Source organism: Melampsora larici-populina (assembly GCF_000204055.1).
Source record: "Melampsora larici-populina 98AG31 unplaced genomic scaffold MELLAscaffold_45, whole genome shotgun sequence".
Taxonomy (NCBI): Eukaryota; Fungi; Basidiomycota; class Pucciniomycetes; order Pucciniales; family Melampsoraceae; genus Melampsora; species Melampsora laricis-populina.
In genome coordinates this window covers 719,947-742,388 of record NW_006768809.1, presented here as the reverse complement: position 1 = coordinate 742,388, position 22,442 = coordinate 719,947, and the positions used below count along the sequence as shown (strand labels likewise).

Here is a 22,442-nt window from a genome sequence, read left to right as displayed (position 1 = left end):
TGGGCCTGCAGTTCACACGCTTATCTTTGAATAATCCCTGGTGTATCTAATAACTAATACTCACCCTTTTTCAATCCTTATTACTATAGAGTGTCGTAGGTATTCCCCGTAACCAGCAAAATATTAGTCAGGAACCTCGTACTAGTTGAAGACTAGACCAACTTGTACGTAATAAGTTGTAGCCACCCTGACACTCCTTGCTATATTCACAGCAGAAAGTTTGGTCCTCTTGAACTGTGAAAAGAGATTGTAATGTTGGTTCCTTGTTTAACTTGGGATACAGGAGTTTTGATATGAATGTGTCAGCTGAGCAGTAACAAAACAGTTGCAGTGTCTGAGTCTGCAACTTCCTTCAATCACAAATTTTGTTCACAAAAGGCTCACAGGTTACCCTTGAGCCATACTGGGGTATAAACACACACAATATCCCACATAAAGGGACAGCTCACTAGATTGAAGCACTTTGATGCAACTGTTCTTCCAGCTCTACCAGTGAGCATTGAGCCAAAGATATGAATGGGATCAAAGGTGTCTGATACTTAGAAAGGGACCATTGGGTATGCATATATCCTTTGTACACACAGAAGACAGGGCAGCTCAAGAGTAGCCTGTGAACCTATTGCAAATAAGACCCGGGATTGATGGTGTAGTGGACTTGGACACCACAACTCTCCTCAATTGGGGGTCAAAAAAATTGATTCCCGTGGTGTGAGCATGGCTGAGCTGGGTTTTGGTGACGGCAGCATTTCATTTCTGGGCCACAGCTGTGCTTTGGATCACATGACTACATCAACAGACTGTTTCTATTACTCTTTCTAGAATGAATGGTACCTTGGCCCAAACAAGAAGCAAATTCAATGTGAGTTTGTATACAGTTGTTGCCACAGTCAGTAACAATAACAGCTGGCTGCTGTTGAGGTCTGCCAATCAACCCAGCTCCAATGATTGATTTCTGTGACTCAACCATCTTTCTGAACCAACCACAATCCAATGTTGTCTGGCAAAACCACCAAATTGAATGTTGGAAAATATTTGACTCATTAGGTGCATCACGGCTCTTGAATACTTTCATCATTCAGACTCAGTGCTTTTGTTCATGTTTGCAAATTCACTTTTTTAAATGTTTTCTGATTAAGGCATCCCATTGTTTTGCAATCTATTGTAGGCTTTTGAGCTTGTATCAATATGTGAATTGTACATGAAATGTGATTTCTTACTCATGAATATGAATATTATTCCAATGAGGAAAAGAATTCTTCTGAAGAGTGTGGCTTGCAAGCAGATTCACAGCCAGACAGTTTTGTTTTCAAGGAATCAAAAAAAGAAATGAAAGATGAAAGAAGAAGTCACAAGGCTTGAATCCTGAAAGACATTGAAAGGCTTCAACTTTGATCTTCTCTTGAGCCTTATTGCACCATTTATTAGGCCTACCACATACAGAGGCATTGAGAGAAATCAGGATTTACAATTCATGTCAGAGCCCAAATTCTACTTTACCCTTATATGGTGTCAGAAGTTTTATTATTGAATGCATACTCATTCTCCCAAATGAAATAGTCCATGGTTCATCAAACACCAAGGGCATAGAGAATTTTTTATACAAGGTTTGTGCCTAAATCAAAGTTGCAAAGCGGACCATTACACCATGTTAGAAAGATGTCAAGATTTGATTGAGACAGATTATGGATGATTTAACAAATGGTAAGTCAAAGGTTGAGGGGCAAATGTAGATCAAGATCACCTACAGTTCAAGACCAGATTGAGGTTGGTTCAGAAAGATTTGTGGGTTACAGAGAGTGTTGCAATTTGGAATTGAGGGCAAACTTCACAAAGTTCACTCATTCTTGAGCTGTACTGGTCACTTCCAATCAGGGACTTACTTATAAAGTCCCTAATTGGGTGCGAGATTGTTTTGAGTGATTCTTCAAATCTAAGATCCTCTCTCTGTCTGCATCTCATCAATCATCTCAACTTGAGCTGATAATGAAAAATATATCTCAGATAATGTATTTGAGGCCAAGCCTGGGGCAAAAGCCCAGCAGACAACTGTGGCATCAAAATCTGGCAATTTAGGGGCAAAAACCAGTATTCATAGACAGTACTACCAATCCGCACAAGGCAAACTTTGCAAACAAAGATTATGGTATCACCACCATCCAAGTCCTTGATTTTAAGCACTGCCTTGCAAAACTGTGACATAGCATTATGCAGTCATGGAAGGAGTCTGTAAGGGTCAGCGGTAGTGCAGATGGATGGGTTTAGAATTATTACACGAATTACACATTATGGGTTATTACAAGTATAGTAGATTAGTTAGAGTGATTTCACTTGCCCCTATATACTCCTTTTCTTTCCTCATGGTTCCTACTTCTTATCAGTTCTTTGATTTTTTTCTCTTGGTATTGGTTTTCTGATCCTCAAGTACTGGACTTAGGCAATTGAACAAGGGGTTGAGATAAAACCCAGCTCCTTGTTATGATCTTGTCTTAAATCATTCTATGAGGCTATGCTTATAGTTGTTAGAACTGTTCTCATATACTTGTTCTACGTTGTCATGATTGTACTCTTTCTCTCCATGGTACAATTAAATCATACTTCATCATAAAGATACAAGTAGCTCAAGTTCCCATCACATCACTCATTGATACAAACAGACTAGTCTCTGTATGTAAGCCATCTGCTCATATCACTCCTTGAGAGCACAAGCAGAGACCTCAATATTCAGTGAAGGTGGAGAGTACACTCCACTTGACAGATACAAAACACAAATGGGGAATCCTTGCTAGCTCGGCTTGTGGTAAGAGAATTGATGATTCTAATTGTGACTATTGAAAGATTAACATGGGTATGTGATGACATGAAAAAGGTGCAAGTGGAGCACTTTCATTGCATGCCCAAGCTGCTAGTATGACCCACATGATTCACCCCCAAAATGAAGTCAAACCCAAGTACAAAAGATCAGTGAGATGACTTCTGGCTAGAGCACCCTCTGGCGGATGACCTAGGATCAAGTCGACTGTTGACACGGACAAAAAATGTCTCTCTGTCGGGGACTCGAACCCCGGTTGCCCGCGTGACAAGCGGGAGTACTGACCACTATACTAACAAAGATACTGAAGACTGTGGGATTCGAACCCACGCCCGAAGACCGCCGGATTACCCGAAGTATCCTTAAGACGGCGCCTTAGACCACTCGGCCAAATCTCCATACAGCTCTTTCTGTATTGCAATACTCGAGCTACCCGGTTCCCTACACTACCTCACAACATCCTCCGCATACATTCACATCAACTCGCCACTTCCTTTCCTTGCCCTCACTTCACCAACAAGGAACTCAGCATTCTCATCCTTCCTATTCGACACCTTCATCGTTCTTTCCTGACATTCTCATCAGTCCGACTCCCAGGAGTGCAACTTTCATCAAGAATATTCAGTAACACTACATACAACTGCTCGACTTCCGTGCTCGATCAACTTTGCAACTCTCGATGAACCTCATGTCTTTCCAGCTCGCTCTCCTAGCCACAATCTTGGTGCGCGCCCTTCGATCGAGCCCAAAAAACCTAGATCTCATATACTAAAACTGGTTCCATCAGCTCATCTCTCCCATCATCGCAGACATCTCTTGTATGTATCCTCTCAATAACCATCTCCCTCGCTGCTCTTATACATCCTGACTACCCTCATCAAGTTTGTAAATGCATGTGTTTCTCAAACTACACCATCGTCCCACTTTATCGCCCAAAGGATATAGCAAAACCTTGCTTGACTTGTACAAAACAATTCTGTCTCGATCAGAAACTCGCCATCTGTCAGAATGCTCAACTCGGTAACACAAATCCTGATACAGGAACTGGGGATGAGGGCGATGTCAGAACAAAGTGCTTTCGTTAGTGGTCTCTCTCTTGACTTTCATTTCATCCTTTGCTGAATCTTCCTTCATCCTCCAGAAAGGGATTCTGCAAAAGACGCCACCATCGTCATTGGATTTATCATCATCACCACCGCTCTTCTCTTGGGCGCCTTTCTAAAAGAGTACGCCGCCGGGGCTTACGAGGTCAGCATTTCTCATCACTATTCATCACTCTCCTCTATTAATAATACTCTCTTTCCAACAGCTTTTGCGCAAACTGCAAAGGACAAACACCAATCCTTATCTCGGCCTCTGACTCACTCCCTTCTCTCTCTCCGTCAAGCCTAATGTACCTCTATAGAAATTCTCCTTCAGGGCCTCTCTCACCCTTAGGCTGCAGCCATTTGCCATTTTCAACCCTAGCACACCGCGACCCATGTGTTTTCCTTGTGTGCCTATGTGGGCACATCAACCAAGATTAGATTTCTCACTGGCAATGCCAGAGTGAGTCGTAGTTCGACAGGTGCTTTGCTAGTTCGCCGCACTTCATGTCCCATGCGCGCATCCCTCCTCACAGCTGTATTTATGCCACCATACGCTGTTCCCCATCAGATACTCTGCTAAAACACGCGATAGCTGGGATTCATTTCAATTAACTCGTCTCGATCCTGCTCAAACGCACAAGATCTGTGATTGCAGATGGCAATTAAATTACTCTCACGACTAAATTGTATGAAACTCTATTCAACTTCAGGTCTATCAGTCCTCCAATTTGATATACCTTTCAGGGATATCGGCTACTCGCACAGGAAGCATATTTTCGATATCCCTCCAGGCAAGTTAGACACACCATGACTGAAATCAAAAATAACGGTCAGCTGATCTAGGAGCAAGAAGGAACACCAAATTCGTGCCAGACTATACACAGCAATTTGGATCAGATAACTCAGTAAACCAATATCAGACATCCACATCTAGGATGAAAGGAAACTGAAGACATTGTGGTATCTTTAACCTTCAGATTACATAACATAGACGTAAACCCAGGTACGTCGGTAAGAAGCAATGTGACATGATGGGTTTCTAATCAACTAAAATATTCATATATAGCCATTACACTCAATCCAAAACTCGACCAGTTTTCAATATCATCTCAATCTTGCAAAAGTCTAGACTCAAATGAAACATGTTTCTTGATATTTGAAGAAAGAAGTGATTTGCGTAAAGGAACTTCAGAATGAGCCAGATGACTATGACGTTTGTGTGCTAATCTTTCTGAATAACGTCGGGATTGAGCGTGAGGCTGAGCAGATCTACGACGTTTAGCGTCCGTGATAGGTTCGGTCAGAAGGATTGTGGGTGATTCAATTGAATCTCGTCGTTTTCTTCCTCCCTGTTGAGTGCGGAAATCATAAGTTGCGATCATTTTCTTAGGTGTGTTACATCCCAACATCTGATCCTGGACAGGTCCGATTGGCGTGCTGAGTGGGCCGATAGAACCAGGCGAAGGTAAAGTTGTCGTCTGCGTAGATTAGTCAAAATCAAAGCTTAGTTGACTCTTTCCATGGATTCAACTTTGATCAGATCTTTTTGTCAACTCACCTGAGAGTTTTTATGCGCTCTTCTAGTTAAAATCACTCTTCGAAGTTGAAGGTTCTGAGCATCCCGCGTGGTATTTTCTCGCGAAGAGGTATTGATGATATTTATTCCGAGTGTTTTGAGCTCATTGTATAGCTTTCCACGACCTGGAGTTGTGCTACAATGAAAGCGTCGACTCATCTTCTAAAATTTTTGAAAGAGAAATCAAGTCAGATGGGGTAGATGACAATCAAAAGTAGCAGTATAAACAATAGAAGCTCCTACAATAATCAGATAACTTGCGGGTTGATGCGCCGGGCAAATACTGCAAAATCGATGAGGTAAAGTTGGTATGAATAGAAGCGAGTATGTTGTTATTGGGGATGGGAAGAGCGCACTGGATCATCAACTTAAAGGCTCGAGGGGAGGTGAATAGAGACTCAAAGGCTCAGACGACCTGAAAGGCACCCATCTCCCTTTGAGGTCACTGAAGTCTTCCTCATCAACAACGGACCTCAGTTAGCGCTCAACGAGAATTCCATTGTCGATGCAAATCCCCCCACGACTCTGCTCTGTAATCGGCGTCCTGAAAACCCTTCATTCACTTACCTAGCTGAGTCGGATAAGGCTTCTCAGCTTGGACTGGGTGTACCAGCATAAGGTGAGCGGGGCTTTCACTCTTTTAACATACATCCTCGCTTTTGATACCTAATGGATTCCACCAGTTCGTCTATACACAATTTGGCACGTGGAATTTTGAAGACTTGTGTTCAACTTCAGATGTAAGCCTAACTAAGCCACTCTTCCTTTCAGCTGAGTTCAGATGAGACATTCATAGAATATTCAACTAGATCTCTTTTATGAATGATGATCTAATTTAGTTATCCAAAACAACCTTTGAAGTTTTATGGTGGCAATCAAGACAAAGAAATTGACAGATCTGGTGATTTCCTCTCCCTGTGTCCATTGCCTTTGTGTTGGATCACACCCTTAGCAATTCTCATGCACGGAAGGCCATGGGGGTTTTTATATAGCTGAATTAGCTCTGAGCTGACATTTTGAAGAGCTGAGCCAAGTAGGCAGTCAGAACTGAAGATTCTATCTGAATTTTAGTTGTACTTTTCAGAATACTAAAACCTAGTCAAAACTCAAGTGTGTGTCTAAATACTTTGAGATCTTTCCTTTTTTGATTGATGCAATTGACAAGGTCTGGTTTGGTGTTGGCTCTTGAGGGTTTGCAGGAACTTCACTTTTTGGAACTTGCGACTCCGACTTTCCGAGTGAAACGGACAACTGTAAAGCAAAAAGAGGTGTGCACTGTGACATCTGTACTGAGACTGTGACACTCCATGAACAGATGTTGGTGACATTCTTGAATTGAATTTATCCAAGAGAACCCTTAGAGTTTCCAATAAGATGAGAGTCAATCCAAGATGGTGAGATTCAAAGTAAGTAACAAATCAATAAAGAAAGAAAGAAAGACGATACCATGAAACTAATGAATGGTTCTTTTTTGAATATAGAATCGATATGTTTTAATCAATTTAATGTTCAATCCTAATCTGATTAATCTTCAAACCGATGAACTTATCAATTTAAATTCAAAAGAAATCTTAGAATCTATTAGACATTCAATTCTTCAACACTTTGGTGAGCTTAACTTGGGTCAATCTACTGCTTCTTTAAATAGTATGTCATCCAAACTCACATCTGCTTATCAATCTGAACTTTGTATACTAATGCTTCGGGTTTTTTCTGCAATAGTCAAATATTATTCTCCTATCACTTCTTTACTTATCTTACGTTGTTCAAGAGATTCGATTTCGATTGTTAGAGTAGCTTTAATGTTAATTCGTCAAATCAAAGGTCATGATGTGATTTTTCAATCTATCAATGTATCAGGTATGTCAAATCCATCACTCCGATCTTCAAACGTTTCTTATCAATGAATTTTACTTGATCGGAATTGAATTAATCCCATGTAATCTTCATAAAACAAAAAAAGGTACGATGCGGAAAACTCAAGAAGCTGCTATTCGATTTGATAGAGAATTAGTTCTTCAACATTCAACTAATATTTCTTCATCAACTTTAACTGGTAAATGTTTATTTAACATTTTATTAAAACTTATATAAAAGAACTGATTTTTACCATTTTTTTCTTGAATTATTTTAAATTAGATCCAAAAGAAATTCAAACTCGTCATGAAACAATCCTGAACATTGAAATTTGAACTTTTTCAAAAAATAAAATCAATCAATCAAAACTTGAATGAAAAACTTTGATTCTAATTCAAACCAATTCAAAAATATCTACTTCAACACGTCTTGATACCTTCATACTAGATCAAGTTTTGATATACCAAAAAATTGTACTCAAAAACCGGATCAGTGCATCTCTTCATTTTGTAAATTCAAGATTCTCATTGTAATCATAATGCATCAACACAAAGAAAGCAATCTTTTGCGGATAGAATCTTTTCACAGTCTTCAAAATCAAACCTGCAATCATTTCATTTTGAGAATGTGGTGGATACATTTGAAGTGATGTGATCTTTAGCTCATTTATAGCTCAAAAGGTTTTACTTTGACCTGCACATGAACAAACATCATGGTCCATATGTATCCTATCATCATATCATATCACCTTTTTCATTGGATTGGTTTTGAGCAAGAGATGTCGTTGTTTGAAGTTGGGTCTGGATCCTGATTGCAATCATATAGAAGAAACCTGAAGCGAATCATTTTTTGTACATATCTCATGGTGGACAGATGATCTTCTGATTAATTTGTGATCGATCAGTAAAGAATCCATTCAGGATTTTAAAACTTTGACTTGTCAAATAAACCCGAACCGTGTGACTGACTGACTGTCTAGGATACTGTTCATATTCAAAAATAATTTACTCGATGCCCACTTGACTTGTTCAAGCCGGAATAGATTCACAAAACAACCCATCTCACTTTTTTATCCAACCTTTCAAAAAAACCCAATCAAAACCTCAAAACTTCATACAAACTTCATACAAACATTAAAAGGAAGAATTCAATCGGATGTACAACTTTAAAAAACCAATCAATTCATCAAATCCCACCCACTACACCTTTCCTAACCCTACCAATCAAATTCATCACTCCATCCACCGCTGCATCACCAATCTCTTCTAATGCATTAGTACTGATCGGTAATGAATTCGATGGATTTCCTACTCCTGCTCCTACTCCTGATAATAAACTTGAATTTCCTGTGATTGGATGATTTGAATTTAAATTGATTAATTGATGATTAGGTTCATTAAAGTTAGGATATCGATTTGATAAATCTCTTAAAAGATTTAAAAATCTAAACCCATGAATAAACAAATGCGACGGGAAAAAAAACACCACCTTAGATTTCCTCTATCCAAACAAGTTTTTTGAAAAAGAAAAGATAAACATACGATTTTGAATTATGAACAAACGTTCCACCCAAGATGACTCTAGCTCCTAATTGAGGTTGTAGACCAGGTCCAGTGAAACCTTGACCACTCGTCAACCTTTCATTCAAAAGTGCAATACTTCTAGCTTCTTCATAAGTCGTTCCACCAATCACAAAGACAATCACTTCAGTAGGTCTCATCAATTGAACCGATCCGTTCCCCGCGGTTTGAATTGAAGATTGTTGTCCTTCCAAGAAAGGATATCCATTCTCTTTCAAGCGTCCTTTAAGTAATTGTTCAATCGTTTCTACTAATGGTGGTGTATGTTGTGTATAAACATTTTCGACTCCTTTGAGTCCTTTTAGTGCTGATTTCCCTCTACTAAAGAAATTCGAATTCGCAAACAAATCGTCTTGTCTTTCATCCGATCCTGCAAAATGTAAGATCACATAAACTAATCTAGCATCTTTTTCAGGTATTCCGTTTTGTTGTAATAAATCTACGATTCCTACAATCGCATTCCCACTAAACTTTTGATACCGTAAGGCATAAAGCACTGCTAAACGGATCTTCGCCTCTGCTTCAATCTCTGGTGAAGAAATCATTTCTCTAACATTCTATATCATGAGAGTCTCGTGGTTAGTTTAAGATCTCATCCCTCATCTTGACTTGAGGTAAACAAAACTGACTTACTTTTAAATCTGAACCATGACTTTCATTAGCCGCCAAACTTTGTTCAAGTTCACTAACTTCCAAAAGTTTTCGTTCACCCACCAATCTACTCAATTCACCTACCAAACTCACATGTTTAGTGACATTCCCACTCAACTTTCGATGTTCAGGATACTCTTCTAAGAACCTTTTCATATCTTGAACCGTATCAATCTTACCAGCCACTAATTTAGAACTAACTGTCTTGGTTTGATATTCTGAAACATATGATTTAACAGATGCACCTAAATCTCCAAAATTCGCATAAATGTTTTTGGAAAAGAATGGATCTTGTTCTGAACTTAAAACGATTTCTTTTAATTCCGGTCGGATCTCGGGTGTGGATGAAAGATCTACTCTTCCGTTCTTGATACCTAAAACTTCGTGCACCATGGCTTGATAGGTCCATTGAGTTAGTAAAGGGGTTATTGGATCGTTCTTTCGATCTAGGATTAACAGGACTGGTGATGGGTACGTTAATCTGAAGTCAAACAGTTGATTTTCGGTTTGGATTTGATACTGTTTTTGTTTTGGTACACGAAAGAGTGATCCGATCAAGTAAGTTTTCATCTGTCACTTGAACCAAAAGGCAAATGATCTACATCAAATAATCTTACCATCAATTCTTGTCCCAACTTTTTAGCCATCTGACTCGTACGTGGGTATCGAATCAAAGGTTTTTTCTTAAGACTCAGTAAGAGTGCACTAAGACATTCCACATGACGTTCTAAAGCTCTCGTCGACGAATTCCACATAGAAGTCGTCTCACCATAAATCGGTAACGATCTCGTACTCGTCTTCTTAGATGTAGATGAAACAAGAGCTGATAATGAGGTGACGGTTGGGATTGATGATGATGAGGATGTGTTCAAGTCGAAAGGTTGGACGTTTAATGAAAAATGAGATGTTGTAATTGGAGCGTAATCAGCGAAGAATTCCTAGAAGAACGGTGTTAATCACGAATCACTCTCTCATAATTTAGTCAGAGAGGAAAATCGTCCAAGTTGAGTATAGATCTTCATGAGATACATATACCAAAAAAGATTTAGAGGTGATAGAGTGAGATGAGTTTGTTTTGATGGTTATATATTAATGATCATATACCCAACTCTGAAGACTTTGGTGTACGTAGAGAAATTGAAAATCACGAGAAATGATAATACATAGAATGCGAAACTGACCTGAATTTCCCTAACTACCTCATGTTCATCTGCCTCCGCCAACATTTCGATATCCGATTTCTTCAAAATATTGCTAAAATCTAAACAACAAAACACATAATGATAAGTACACGAATATATTGATGATAAAACATTCAATCAGATTCACACAACCAATATTCTTTATATCGAGGATTCCTTAATTCTTCTTCCATTGCTGCAAGACTTTCTGGCGTAGGACGTAAGAAACAAATACACTATAGAATTTTATCAAAGGTTTCGTTAGTTAGTTTCCCAAAATCTTAGAAGAGGATTTAGATTTAGATTTAAAGGAACTCAACTTTTAAATGAGACATTCGATCTCGAGTTGGATTGGTAATCGAATCAGTTAAATAAATTTCATGTTCTAATAAATTAGATTGAGTAGCAGCAAGTGAGATGATAGCTGTCTAAGTAAATAAAGAAAGATTTCAAGTGATTAGTTTTTTTTCTGTTTTGGATTTCAGATTATTAGTTTAGAATTGATGAAGCCATTACTGTATCTGGATCTAGTAAGAGAACTTTGATACCAGTTGATTCGGTGATCATCTTGTTGATGTAGTTTTGAATGGCTTTGAGGAGATCCATGTTGTGCTGTTGTGGTTTGGATTGATGAAGTTGATATTGTGGTGGATTGGCTGAGACTTGAATGTGATGGCATCGATCGTCACTGGAAATACCCGAGTCTGATCGGATCAAAGACACCTCAGTACCGGCTCTATCCGACTGTCGAGTTTTATCCAAGTGTTCTTTCTGCCATAAGCTTCATCAAACTGCAACCAATCAAAACAAGATGATCAATCAAATCAAAAAACTAAATCCATTCATCAAATCAATCTCTCATTCATCAAACCAATTCAAAAATCAATTTCATAGTTCTATTCCTTCATCTCAACTTACTTCAACTTCAACTTCAATTCCAAATCAAATCTCCATCAAGAATCATATATCAAACCAACCACAATCACAATCACAAAGTTTAATTAAATTTAAACCATTCATCAATAAACCAGCACCAGAAAGGATCCCAAACCCACATCGTTTGTTTTAAAAGTTTTTCAAAACCCATCATCAAAACCCGATTCTAATTGATTTTTTGATCTTTTTTTGTTTCGGTGATAGATTCAATTGAAACGGTTGAAAAGTTTTTATCTTCTTTAAAACGTCCGAACCTTTTAGATCTTAAAAGTAAATTTGATTCATGGAATCAGTTCTTTGAATCTAATGGAACTTTATTGAAATCAAAATCAATCAATCCAAAAGAAAGAAGATATTTACTTTGGGCTATGGAATTATTCAGGTGAATTTTATTACTTGATTTAATTTTATTTCAAATTTCAAAGTTGATCTTGTTTTGATGTTTTGGATGTTTTGGATGACCGTTGGGTATTTTTTAGACATGGTAAAGATCCAAAGGAATTTGCAGTGAAACTTAAGAAAAAGAAAGTTATTAGAGGGTAAATTGGTTTAAATTTGCTTAAATCCAGTACGATTTGTTCGTCCAACATACTGATTGATTACTTTTTTTTGGGGTGGTTTGGGGGTGGTTTAGTTGGGGTCCTAGGGTACAGAATGGAAAAAGACTTCGTGGTAAACCAGGTGGTAGGATTACACTTTAAGTTTGATTTATAAGAAGAAAAAAAATATCACTTGTTGAAATCATACAGTATAATCGTTTTTGAAGTTATGTTTGATTCAATAGGATATAGAATGATTTGTGTGTAATTCTTGTCATTTTATTTTTTTGGAATTTATCAAATTCATACCCTTCTATCAATGAATCAAACCTAAAGAAATTTCAATCATGATCATTTTTATCGATAAAGAAAAATTATCAACAAGTTAAAAGATCCAAACAAATTGCAATTCAAAAAGATTGAGTCTCTTTGATCATACCTTCCATCTAAAAAAACAGAAAATAGTGTTCAATCACCACCACAAGAAATAAGTACTTTTACAGTAGTATATCAAAGCTTACAGTTTTTCACAAAGAGTCATAAGCAGGCATATTTTACCTTTTGAAGAAATCATCGTGAATGCTTTCCGTTTTTCCTCAATTTCTTTATCTTCATACTTAGCCTCTTGATCAAGTGTTTCTAGTATCTTGTCAAATATCTCAATAGGTAAATCTATAAGACCTAAAGGAGATGTTTGAGGTCGTGATTCGGTTGTGAGAATAGAGGATGTCATCTTGAAATGTATATCTTCAAGAGACTCGACGAAGAAGACAGCTGATCGGATTCCGAGCACCAGATGAGGTGTAAATCCTTAACAGGCTGGGACTTTGTTACGCTTGGTGAATTGCCACACAAAGATAGATCCTGATCGGAAGTTTGATACGAGGTGGAACTGTGGTGAGCTTGATTGGGCAGTTCCAACAACCATTTCTTATCATGATTCATATATGCATGTGTACATAGTGTGATTAAGATCTTCACAATCATGACCGAGTACGATTGAGATGACTGATGACACCTATTTGGTTTGATGACAATCAAAAACATTCACTAGAATGAAGCAACACCTTGAATGAACAAATCGAGTCTGACGGTAAATTGTTAGGTAAAAGTATCACTTTTCAATGATCAACTCATGAAATCCATTCAATAAATTCATAATCTTTCTCAAAATCAAAACCGTTTTCTTGCTTATAAAATAAAAAAATCTAACTAATATCATACACCAATTAATAAAGAAGAAAAAAATAAAAATAAGCTACAAACAAAAAAATCTTTTATGATCTTCAATCACCCTTTCCTTGAGATAAAAAAAATACAAAAAAATGATGAAGGAAAAAGATAAATGTCAATTTCTTGTTTTTTTGTGTTTGATAGTAAAAAAAAATAATGTAATAAGAATCAAGATTTTCTTTCAATTGAAAGCACAATATACATGTAACATGATCATAAAGAAGAAGAAGAAAAAAGAAGAACGATATTAAAATGTAATCATCAAAAATAAAAATTCATTGAAATAAGAAAAAAAAGTTTCTCGAAAAATAAAACCACAAATGATCATGAAATTCCAATTGTCCTTGATCCTCTTCAACTTCTTCACACCAAGTTAATGAATAAGATCACCAACATCAATCCACCTAAACCTAACCAACTAGATTGACCAGCTCTAAGGATATGACCACTAGATTTAGCATTAGTCACAGTTCCAGATCCACTTCCAAGATTCGCACCACTAGCTTCACCCGAACTTCTAAGTAAAGATTGATAGCCAGCTGCAGGTGTAGCAAATCCAACGGCTGCAGGTTCAGGTGATGCTCTAAAGACTGTATACACATTCTTTAAGAAACTATCACCAATGATCCAAGCTGGTGTATTGGTAGTAGATCCGGTTGTAGCTGGTTCGACTGCAAAGATCGCTCCTAAACACATCTTACCATTCTCATCAACTGTGCCTACGTTGAAATCATCGGGTGCAATGGGATATGCGATACCACCAAAGGTTAATGATAAGGAAGGAGCTGCCGAGCATGGAAATTGATAGTAACCTATCATGAAGTGAAAAGCAGCAAAGTTAGCGAAACGGTAAGATCCACAAACGAAGAAAAGCCAACTCACCCTGGTATGATCCAGTAGCCGGCGTTGAACCCGAGATATTAGCGTAAATACTCTGTACAACAGCTGTAGGAGCACCAATAAGAGAGGTACCGGTATCAATCGCCACTGCATTAGATTGAGAATTCGAAACGGTGATGCCATTGATAGCAACCGAATCCAGAGCGATTAACCAATAAGTTTGAGCTTTGAGTGGTACATAATTGATCGATCCAGTAAAAAGTGTAGTGTTGGGACCACCGAGAGTCATGATTCCACCTGGTTCGGTATCTTCTGTAGACGAGATGTTCACAAATCTAGAAAGTCCAAATCCGAATGAAGGAATATTGGCTGATTTCCAAAACGGAGCTTGACCAGTAGATGCCAGAGGTGTGAAACCCATTCCCATGATACCTATCAAACGTAGATGCCACCATGAGTGTTTTGTTCTTTATCTGAGGGGAAGAAAAAAAAGATGAAATGACTGACCAGAAACGTCACCCGATAAAAGTCCAGAAGAAGCTTTGCTAACGATGGCAAAGGCTTGATTTGTGACTGTATAAGATCCTTGAGAAATGGTTTCAGTAGCGACTGAACCAGCAGCAGAACCAGAACCATATGTGATTTGAAAGGATTGTGAGGTTGTTTTGAATGTATTAGAGGCAGATGAAGTGTAAGTTGCACCGCTCGTAGTTGACGTCATTCCAGGAGTTCCAATACCACCCATGTTACGAGCAGATGAAGATGATGAAGATGATGATGAAGATGAGGAAGAAGATGAAGCTGAGCCAGTGATCCATAGATCGGATGAACCGGTATCGAGGATGACATTGAATTTTTGAGGTGGATTACCGATTTGAACCACACCGTAATATTCAGAATCAGCGTATCCGTTGGTGAGAACTAAATTCAGAATGATAGTGTTGATTTGATTTTGATTTTGATTGTGATTTTGATTTTGATTCGGATTGAGATTGTGTACATAAATGAGAAGGTGAGAGAAGAAAGTGAGATGAAAGAAGAAGTGTGGAGTGAAGATCAGTTTTGGTTATTGATAAGTTTGAATTGAGTTTATTTTTGGGATCCAATTAGAGTTTTGAATTGAAATCCCAAAGAAAAAAGACAAAACTGATCTACACAGAAGAAATCCAATCGAGAACCAAAAATAAATAAATGTACGTACCGATTGCTGAATCACGTTTGCGATTTGAAGCAGTAGGATGAGTTTCACCAGGACTCATATGATATTTATTACACAAAACATCAGCTTGACGGATTGCATAAAGTTCAACAGCTTGATGATCTCTTTTTGAATATTGATGTGAACGTTTTCTGACGACTTGAATTGAAGAATGAGGTTCAAGATTGGTGGATGGTTGATTTGGAAATGCATCAGATGAAGAGAAAGAGATTAAAGTGAAGAAGATTAAGAATGAGTTCATCTTCAATGGAAATACAAATGAAGATGAAGATGATTAGATAGATAGGATTAAAGGTTGATTGTGTTTGTAATTGTGTTTCAAAGTGATTTGAATGATAAATATAACGAAATTACAAACTGAATTGGTTAATAGCAAAAGTGTAAAAACCTTAAATAGTATCTTGATGATGTTTTTTTTTTGATTTCAATGTTTTTAATTTTTTTCAAACTTGATTAGCTGAACATCCAATTTGAATCTGATCTGTGTAAAGAAAATCAAGCCCTTTGATGGATTGGTTTAATATTTTAGTTTGAGTTAACAATCAGATCGATTATCTTTAGACTAACTTTCCTTCTTGAATTTTTATGGATGGAAAGATGGTGAATTTCTAATCACAAACTACAATCTAAGCTAACAATCGGTTTTGATGAATATCTTGATCTTTAAGCTGAGCTGAACTAGACTAAACTGGATTTCAAGAGAATCGGTCGATTCATAAATGGAAACAGAAACAGAAATAGAAATAGAAAAACCAAAAAAAAAAAACAAGATGAATGGTCTAAGAGAACCATTACCAATCAAACCCAATCAAATCGGTAAACTATCAAGAAGAGCGTTCTGTTTACCATTTTAAGATCTTTCTTCACTTCCTTAATCATCAACTTCATCAAGATGACTCATTCGATTCTCTTCTTTGGCTTAGCTTATTGATCTTCTTTGGATTTCATTCAACTTATGCAGCTCAGTGCTGTGTGCTTCCTTAACCATCCTTGTCTTTAAGAAATCAAATCCTTGGCTGAAGTCTGACCAAATCACTTCACGCAGCTAAGATTGCCGAGTGATTTGGGATGTGTTATCAATTCAATTGGATTCTTTGGAAAAGTTGAACTGTAGCTTACCAAAGATCCAAGCTCGTCATCATCATAACCGAAAGATTGCACAGCTTTCCAAACCTACTTTCGAGCTCAGCCGACATGCTTTTTGATTTGACTGATTTACTTATTTTCTATCAACATCTCAAACCAAGAAACCGTCACTACTCACACAAATAACAAAACATAAAATGTACAGCCCTCTTCATGATTGATGAACATTTGAAAGAAAAACTTTTGGAATAATCACAGCAAATTGTGATCACAGGAACAGCAAAGATCATTATCACCACAGTTTTTTGCTGGGATTATTCAAATAGTTTTGTCGAAACATTTGAAAAGTTTTTTCATGTGTTCATCAATCAATCATGAATACGGCTGTAGCCTTTTCATAAAGTGAATGACTTTTGCCACGTGACTGAACAATCAAGACCAATGTGAATTACAGTCGACTCTCAAACAGGGCTATGATCCGGCCCTGCGGGGCAGTAGCCGGCCCTGGGAGGCTGTGTTGCCATTTAGAAATTGAGGAGGGCCGAGCAAGGCACACCTTTTCTGATCTAAAGACAAGTATTATTTGTTGTAGCTGATTAGATGACCGTTTCTTAAGTAGACTAGTCCAATCCTATCAACTGTTCAGATAGTTTAAAATGCAATAAAGCAAAAATGCACTTTAAAAAAATAAAAATAAAAAAGGCACACCCTGACTCAAGAGGGTCAGGGAGGCTCAGTTTTGGGCACAGAATGAGGCAAAGAAATTGGAGTGGCATATATTTCAGATTCACCTGTATCTACTTATCAAGTATAAAGTTGTAATGTAACTTGTACCTCAAAAATAATGAGAAAAGCCTACAACTTTTGAGAACATGTGTCTTAATCTACTACTTGATCAAGCATTGAGTCATAATTTTAATTACTTTAACTTGAGAAGGACAAGAAAAAGCATATATATCTTCTGGTATTCATATAAGTATATAAAGTCTTGATATATCTAATTGAAAAGAAAAAGTTAAAAATTAAGAGAAATGTTTGGTACAACTTTTGACACACACTTGAGCCTTAAGATTTTCCAAAGTCAAAGACACACAATAGTTGCTCATGTTTCTTAAAGCGGCAGAGAAACATCTTTCAGATGAACCACTAGTGGCAGGCACAGCAAGCATGGCTAATTTTCCCATATGTGCTAGATTGGGACAGTGATGGTGATTCAAACTCCAGTAATGAAGGATATTGCTTTGCTCAGCTTCTTGAGAAGCAGTGAGATACCTTTTGGCCTTGTGCTTGATGGGAATCATTTTGCCGCACTTGATGAAGTGTTGAGGTTGATCAAGGTTGAGAGTTTCTTTTTGAGGTTGACAATTTCAACATCAGGAACACAAGCAGGCATGAACTTTCTGGCTTGGTTTGTGAAATAATTGACTATATCTTTGTGCCTTCAACTGAGAGACTTCATGGTAGAACCTTTGACTGCATAGGTGTTGAGGCAAGGATCAAGTATAGTAGCACATATATACACTGCTTTCTTCTGAGCAGTTTCTTGATACTGTACAATTTTCTTCATCATGGGCATGATACAAACTTTCAACTCCTTATAGCTGGAGTTGTGCCAAGCCTATGATTCAAGCCATCACATATATGTAAGTTGATGATGAAAACTAGAAAGAAGTTATGAAAGACAAAAAAGACTCATTGGTAGTCAGGCATCACAGCCAAGAAAGTTGGATACTTGTGAGCATTGATCTCTTTTATGACATGAGCAAGAGGAGCTAAAAATTGCACAAGTATGTCAACAAGGAGCCACTTGTCATCATTGAGTACAAAAGATTCAAGAGTGGGATCTCCCTTGCAGACGTAATGGGTCACTGGCTGAAGTTTGACATATTGTTTGAGGCAAGCATAAGTTGAAGACCAACAAGTGGACACCTCATGGACCAAACTAACTTGGTGTTTGAGCTTAGTGTAACCCTGGATGGTGTTTTCAAGGGAGGATTTGAGCTGGGCATGGTTCTTGACTTACTTGTGGAAAGAGTGGATATGATTTAGGATGCTACTGATTCTATGATGGGGAATGACTTGATGAAAAGAGGAACATGAGGTTGATTAGGAATCTGGGGATCAATGGTGTTGACTACAGGAGGATCAGTCTTGCAATCAAAGACTGCCATGCCAGATGTTTCTGCAAGATTAATGATGTGAACAACACATTCATGGAGATTCTTGGAGGCATCAGAACTGGGAATGATGTTCCGCAGGTTTTGACCCATAGTTGTGTTGTTTGAGGTGTTATCAGCAGTGTAGTGTTATTCCAGTCTGATAACTCAGAGCAATAGGTGCAATATCCTTTTGATATTACTCCCAAAAACTCTATAAGTCACAAAGCTTCAATAATAACATAAGTTTCTCTTTATAGCTATAATGAAGTGCATATTTTAGTGACCAGGTACTATTAAAATGAGTTTATAATGATGAACAAAATGACAATGATGTAAATCATAAAGAAACAGGGTAGCAACAACCAAAATCCGCCTTCTGGTACTATATAGCATCTATTACCATATTTGAATAAAGGTCAATAGCCTCAAAAACCAACAAAAACCGTCAAAAATACCTCAAAATCCCTGTGATTCCATCCTATGATGTGACTATTACTAATGAATGAGGGTGATTTTGGCTGTGTGATTGATCAATTTATGTTTATAAATGATGGACAGATCTTCTTATGATTCGATGTTGGTAACTTGTTATTAACAAAGTGGAATGGGAGAAAGTTGGATACATGTAATTATAACTAACGGGTCGGACTTTTGTCTAATCTCATCTTGCTCTACACAGATATGACATCATATCTGTTGACCATTATATTCAACTTTCCTCCAATTCCATTCTTATCGATCTCATCACCAACTCGAGTCTTTTTTCCTAGTTATCTTTCAAAGTATTACAAAATCGAACCCACCCTCCCAAGTCCCAGATGTTTAGGTAAGAACTTATTATTACAAAGTTTATTAGTCTCAAAGGTATTATTATTCGTATATTTTATTTCTTTATTTATCTCGTTATTTTTAGTTGTGTTCTAGTTTCACTTATCATTACAGTTTTTTATTACTGGTTATCCTGTTGTGTTGGTTCTCTTGTGCGAGTTTATCCAAGTTTCTCTCTACAAAGTTTCTTTTGTTTAAAAAAAAAAAAAAATTGTCTAGTTATTTTTGGTCTAGTTATTATTAGTTGTTAGGTCCGCTAGCCACCCCGTAGGGCGTGCTTACATTATGTCATCAATTTTATTCCCTTGGCTTAGGCCTTGGGCTTTGCACCAAATTCCATAGTCTCCTTGGTATTATCATACCAAAAAGATAGTGAGTTTAACTAGTCCCATTTCGGATACAGGTGATTTGTTTCTTAATACTCATAGCTGAAGATCAATTTTATTTTGTAAAGTTCTTCAATCTTTGATTACTGAAGCTCATCTTTTGTATCTCATGATACTGATCATCAATTGGCCTAATATGACCCTCTTCTGATGTGTAACACATGAGTTATTGAGCTGTGAAGATTGATAAAATAAGCTTCTTGTTATGTAAATGTTGCTGCATGTGTGTATGTAAGGGCAAAAGTCAAAATTCACACCATTCTCTTTGATTCCTCATGAATTTTTCACAAATTGTCTGTTGGAAGTGGCTTGAATGCTGTACATCATGTAATGCAAAATTCTGTGTTGATTGAGCTATTGCCCATCCTGATCTGACAAGTTTTGACATATGTAATTAGCTGAAGCCTTCATTTACAACAATTTTCACCTCTTTTCACCTCTTTTCACCTCTTATTTTCATATCTTCTTCATCATAAGATCATTTTCAATCAATCCATCCTTCAGAATAACTATAAAAATCATTCTAAAACTCTTGGCAACCATTAAATTCCTCAATCCAATCATTACATCCGGCTCTCACTTGTGGGATAGCTCTAATTCAGGTCTTTGGCTCAGGTTTCATGTTGTCAAGCAACTGTTTACTCAAGGCACACGATTTGGTCAATCACATTTCAGCGAAGATTTCAGGACATCTTTTTCAACTGTAAACAGGCACACTGATTCAACAAAACCACAATCCTGTGGATTTACACATATCACATCCGCAAATTTCATTGCATCCCCTAATTTCATTGCATCCCCTAATTTAATTGCATCCCCTAATTTCATTGCATCCCCTAATTTCATCACATTTGCCGAATCCAAATCCCATTCCACCATTCCATATTTTTCAAGTTTCCATAATCATTGCATTGGTCAGTTTGTGTTCCACTTGTCACTAACTGGACTAGACTGGTTTACCAATCTGCCTGGTTCTTCCCTTTTGTTTCTTTCTTTCCAGTTGTTCCTGAGCATGATGCTACATTGCTTGCATGATGTTGGCCTCTAAATACCCAATCCTTGCCTGCAACTTGATGTTGCCTTCTGTCATCCAGGGAATAAATACAGATGTACCTATCTCCTGGCTAACATAACTGTAAGATAACTACACAAATAGGTACCTTCCTATACAATATAAACATTCCTATTACTTTAATAATATATCATCTTTTAGCAGTCTGTTTCAAATTACTATCTTTCTTTCTTCTTTTCTAATTCATTTATAATTTCAAAGTTAGTTGCTTTTCTCATTAAACATTACCAAAGTACCAACCACAATGTAAAAGTTTACACTTGAGTTAGTAATGTTATGATCTCAAGAAGTGAAGAGAAATCCCAGTTTAGACAGAAGGTTGGAGTGATGACCCAACACTATGTTGATGAACTCAAAACCATAACGGAATTGGCGCTTGGGAAACACTCATCCAAAGGTCTGAGACTATCTAAACCAAATGAAGGATTAATAGAACTACATTTGTTGTAAAACTTGTGTGCACAGAATAATATCTCAAAGGGATTGGAAATTAGTTACTTGATAGTAGAGCAGAATGCTCGGAATTCCGCTCTACTATCAAGTAAGATTTGAATATTTCTGTAATGATTGCTTATGCGCTCTTCTGTTAGATTCAGGGTATAAAAACCCTCTTGTTTTCTATTTTGTTTTATCTTTTCCTTCATCATATCATCAATAAAATTCTTTGTTATTCAACTCAGATTTTAAATCCTACTGTGTCCCAATCAACCAACTTTTGCTCTTTAAATCTGTCTTTAAATCCCTTAGGTTAGTATTGCTAAACTTTGATTCAGAAACTCACTTGATATCATAGCCTTGTTATTTGTTTATTAAGAACTATTAGTGTCAGTTAGCAGTTCAATAAGCAAGCTTATTGTCACCTTTGGACCTGGTTATTTGGCTGGGTTGTGTACAATGTGTAGCTTGTGGAAGGCTTCACATAATCCAAGGGGTATCCCCTGTTTGCACCTCTTTGTTTTTTCTTCTGCTTCTAGCTACCCCACTTCTCCCCTTCCCCTACTGAATCATCTGATTAGGTCTCCTTATATTTTGCTGTGCTTGTAGATTTTTTTTCCTGTCATGTTATGAAATCAAAGCCAAATTTTGGTTGTCCAGGTGCACAAGGGTTGCCTTTGTACTTAAGGTTGTGTGCTGTTTGAGCATCCCACTTGGCATTGTTTTCTGCTTCTTCCAGGATGCAGTGCGGTAAGATTACAACATCTGTTCTCTTCTTCCTTTCATTTACGCCTTTCAATTTCTTGTGAGGACTGACTGTCCTGATTCACAACATCACTGCTCTAACTCAAAGGGGGTTTGTAGAGCTACCATCTAACACTTGTGTTTCATTGCTAGCTTACCGACCAATTATTTATGTTTCTCTACATATTTTGCATAGTCAACATATTTGTACCTTTCCATGGCA

The 22,442-nt window shown here is 37.3% G+C and overlaps 6 protein-coding genes across 6 annotated transcripts; 3 read left to right on the top strand and 3 right to left on the bottom strand.

The window, feature by feature from the left end:
- Positions 1-3,488: 3,488 nt before the first annotated feature.
- Positions 3,489-4,580, top strand: MELLADRAFT_91810 (uncharacterized protein; the record flags this gene model as incomplete). The annotated part of the gene is made up of 6 exons (XM_007414728.1): positions 3,489-3,533; positions 3,597-3,627; positions 3,692-3,889; positions 3,951-4,057; positions 4,215-4,357; positions 4,466-4,580. The coding sequence occupies 6 exons, from the start codon at positions 3,489-3,491 to the stop codon at positions 4,578-4,580; spliced, it is 639 nt and encodes a 212-aa protein (XP_007414790.1).
- A 426-nt stretch (positions 4,581-5,006) lies between these two features.
- Positions 5,007-6,089, bottom strand: MELLADRAFT_110617 (uncharacterized protein; the record flags this gene model as incomplete). The annotated part of the gene is made up of 4 exons (XM_007414721.1): positions 5,007-5,375; positions 5,456-5,635; positions 5,731-5,756; positions 6,041-6,089. 4 exons carry the CDS (start codon positions 6,087-6,089, stop codon positions 5,007-5,009), a joined length of 624 nt encoding a protein of 207 aa, XP_007414783.1.
- A 775-nt stretch (positions 6,090-6,864) lies between these two features.
- MELLADRAFT_110616 (uncharacterized protein) lies at positions 6,865-7,665 on the top strand (the record flags this gene model as incomplete). Its single annotated transcript, XM_007414729.1, has 5 exons — positions 6,865-6,879; positions 6,955-7,120; positions 7,196-7,333; positions 7,437-7,529; positions 7,613-7,665. 5 exons carry the CDS (start codon positions 6,865-6,867, stop codon positions 7,663-7,665), a joined length of 465 nt encoding a protein of 154 aa, XP_007414791.1.
- Positions 7,666-8,415: 750 nt separating this feature from the next.
- Positions 8,416-11,355, bottom strand: MELLADRAFT_78910 (uncharacterized protein; the record flags this gene model as incomplete). Its single annotated transcript, XM_007414720.1, has 8 exons — positions 8,416-8,774; positions 8,872-9,467; positions 9,544-10,080; positions 10,179-10,499; positions 10,743-10,822; positions 10,891-10,978; positions 11,063-11,170; positions 11,259-11,355. 8 exons carry the CDS (start codon positions 11,346-11,348, stop codon positions 8,516-8,518), a joined length of 2,079 nt encoding a protein of 692 aa, XP_007414782.1.
- A 198-nt stretch (positions 11,356-11,553) lies between these two features.
- MELLADRAFT_110614 (uncharacterized protein) lies at positions 11,554-12,379 on the top strand (the record flags this gene model as incomplete). Its single annotated transcript, XM_007414730.1, has 4 exons — positions 11,554-11,800; positions 11,883-12,060; positions 12,158-12,217; positions 12,313-12,379. 4 exons carry the CDS (start codon positions 11,554-11,556, stop codon positions 12,377-12,379), a joined length of 552 nt encoding a protein of 183 aa, XP_007414792.1.
- A 946-nt stretch (positions 12,380-13,325) lies between these two features.
- MELLADRAFT_45004 (aspartic peptidase A1) lies at positions 13,326-16,223 on the bottom strand (the record flags this gene model as incomplete). The annotated part of the gene is made up of 4 exons (XM_007414719.1): positions 13,326-14,262; positions 14,333-14,722; positions 14,798-15,211; positions 15,492-16,223. 4 exons carry the CDS (start codon positions 15,748-15,750, stop codon positions 13,814-13,816), a joined length of 1,512 nt encoding a protein of 503 aa, XP_007414781.1.
- Positions 16,224-22,442: the final 6,219 nt, after the last annotated feature.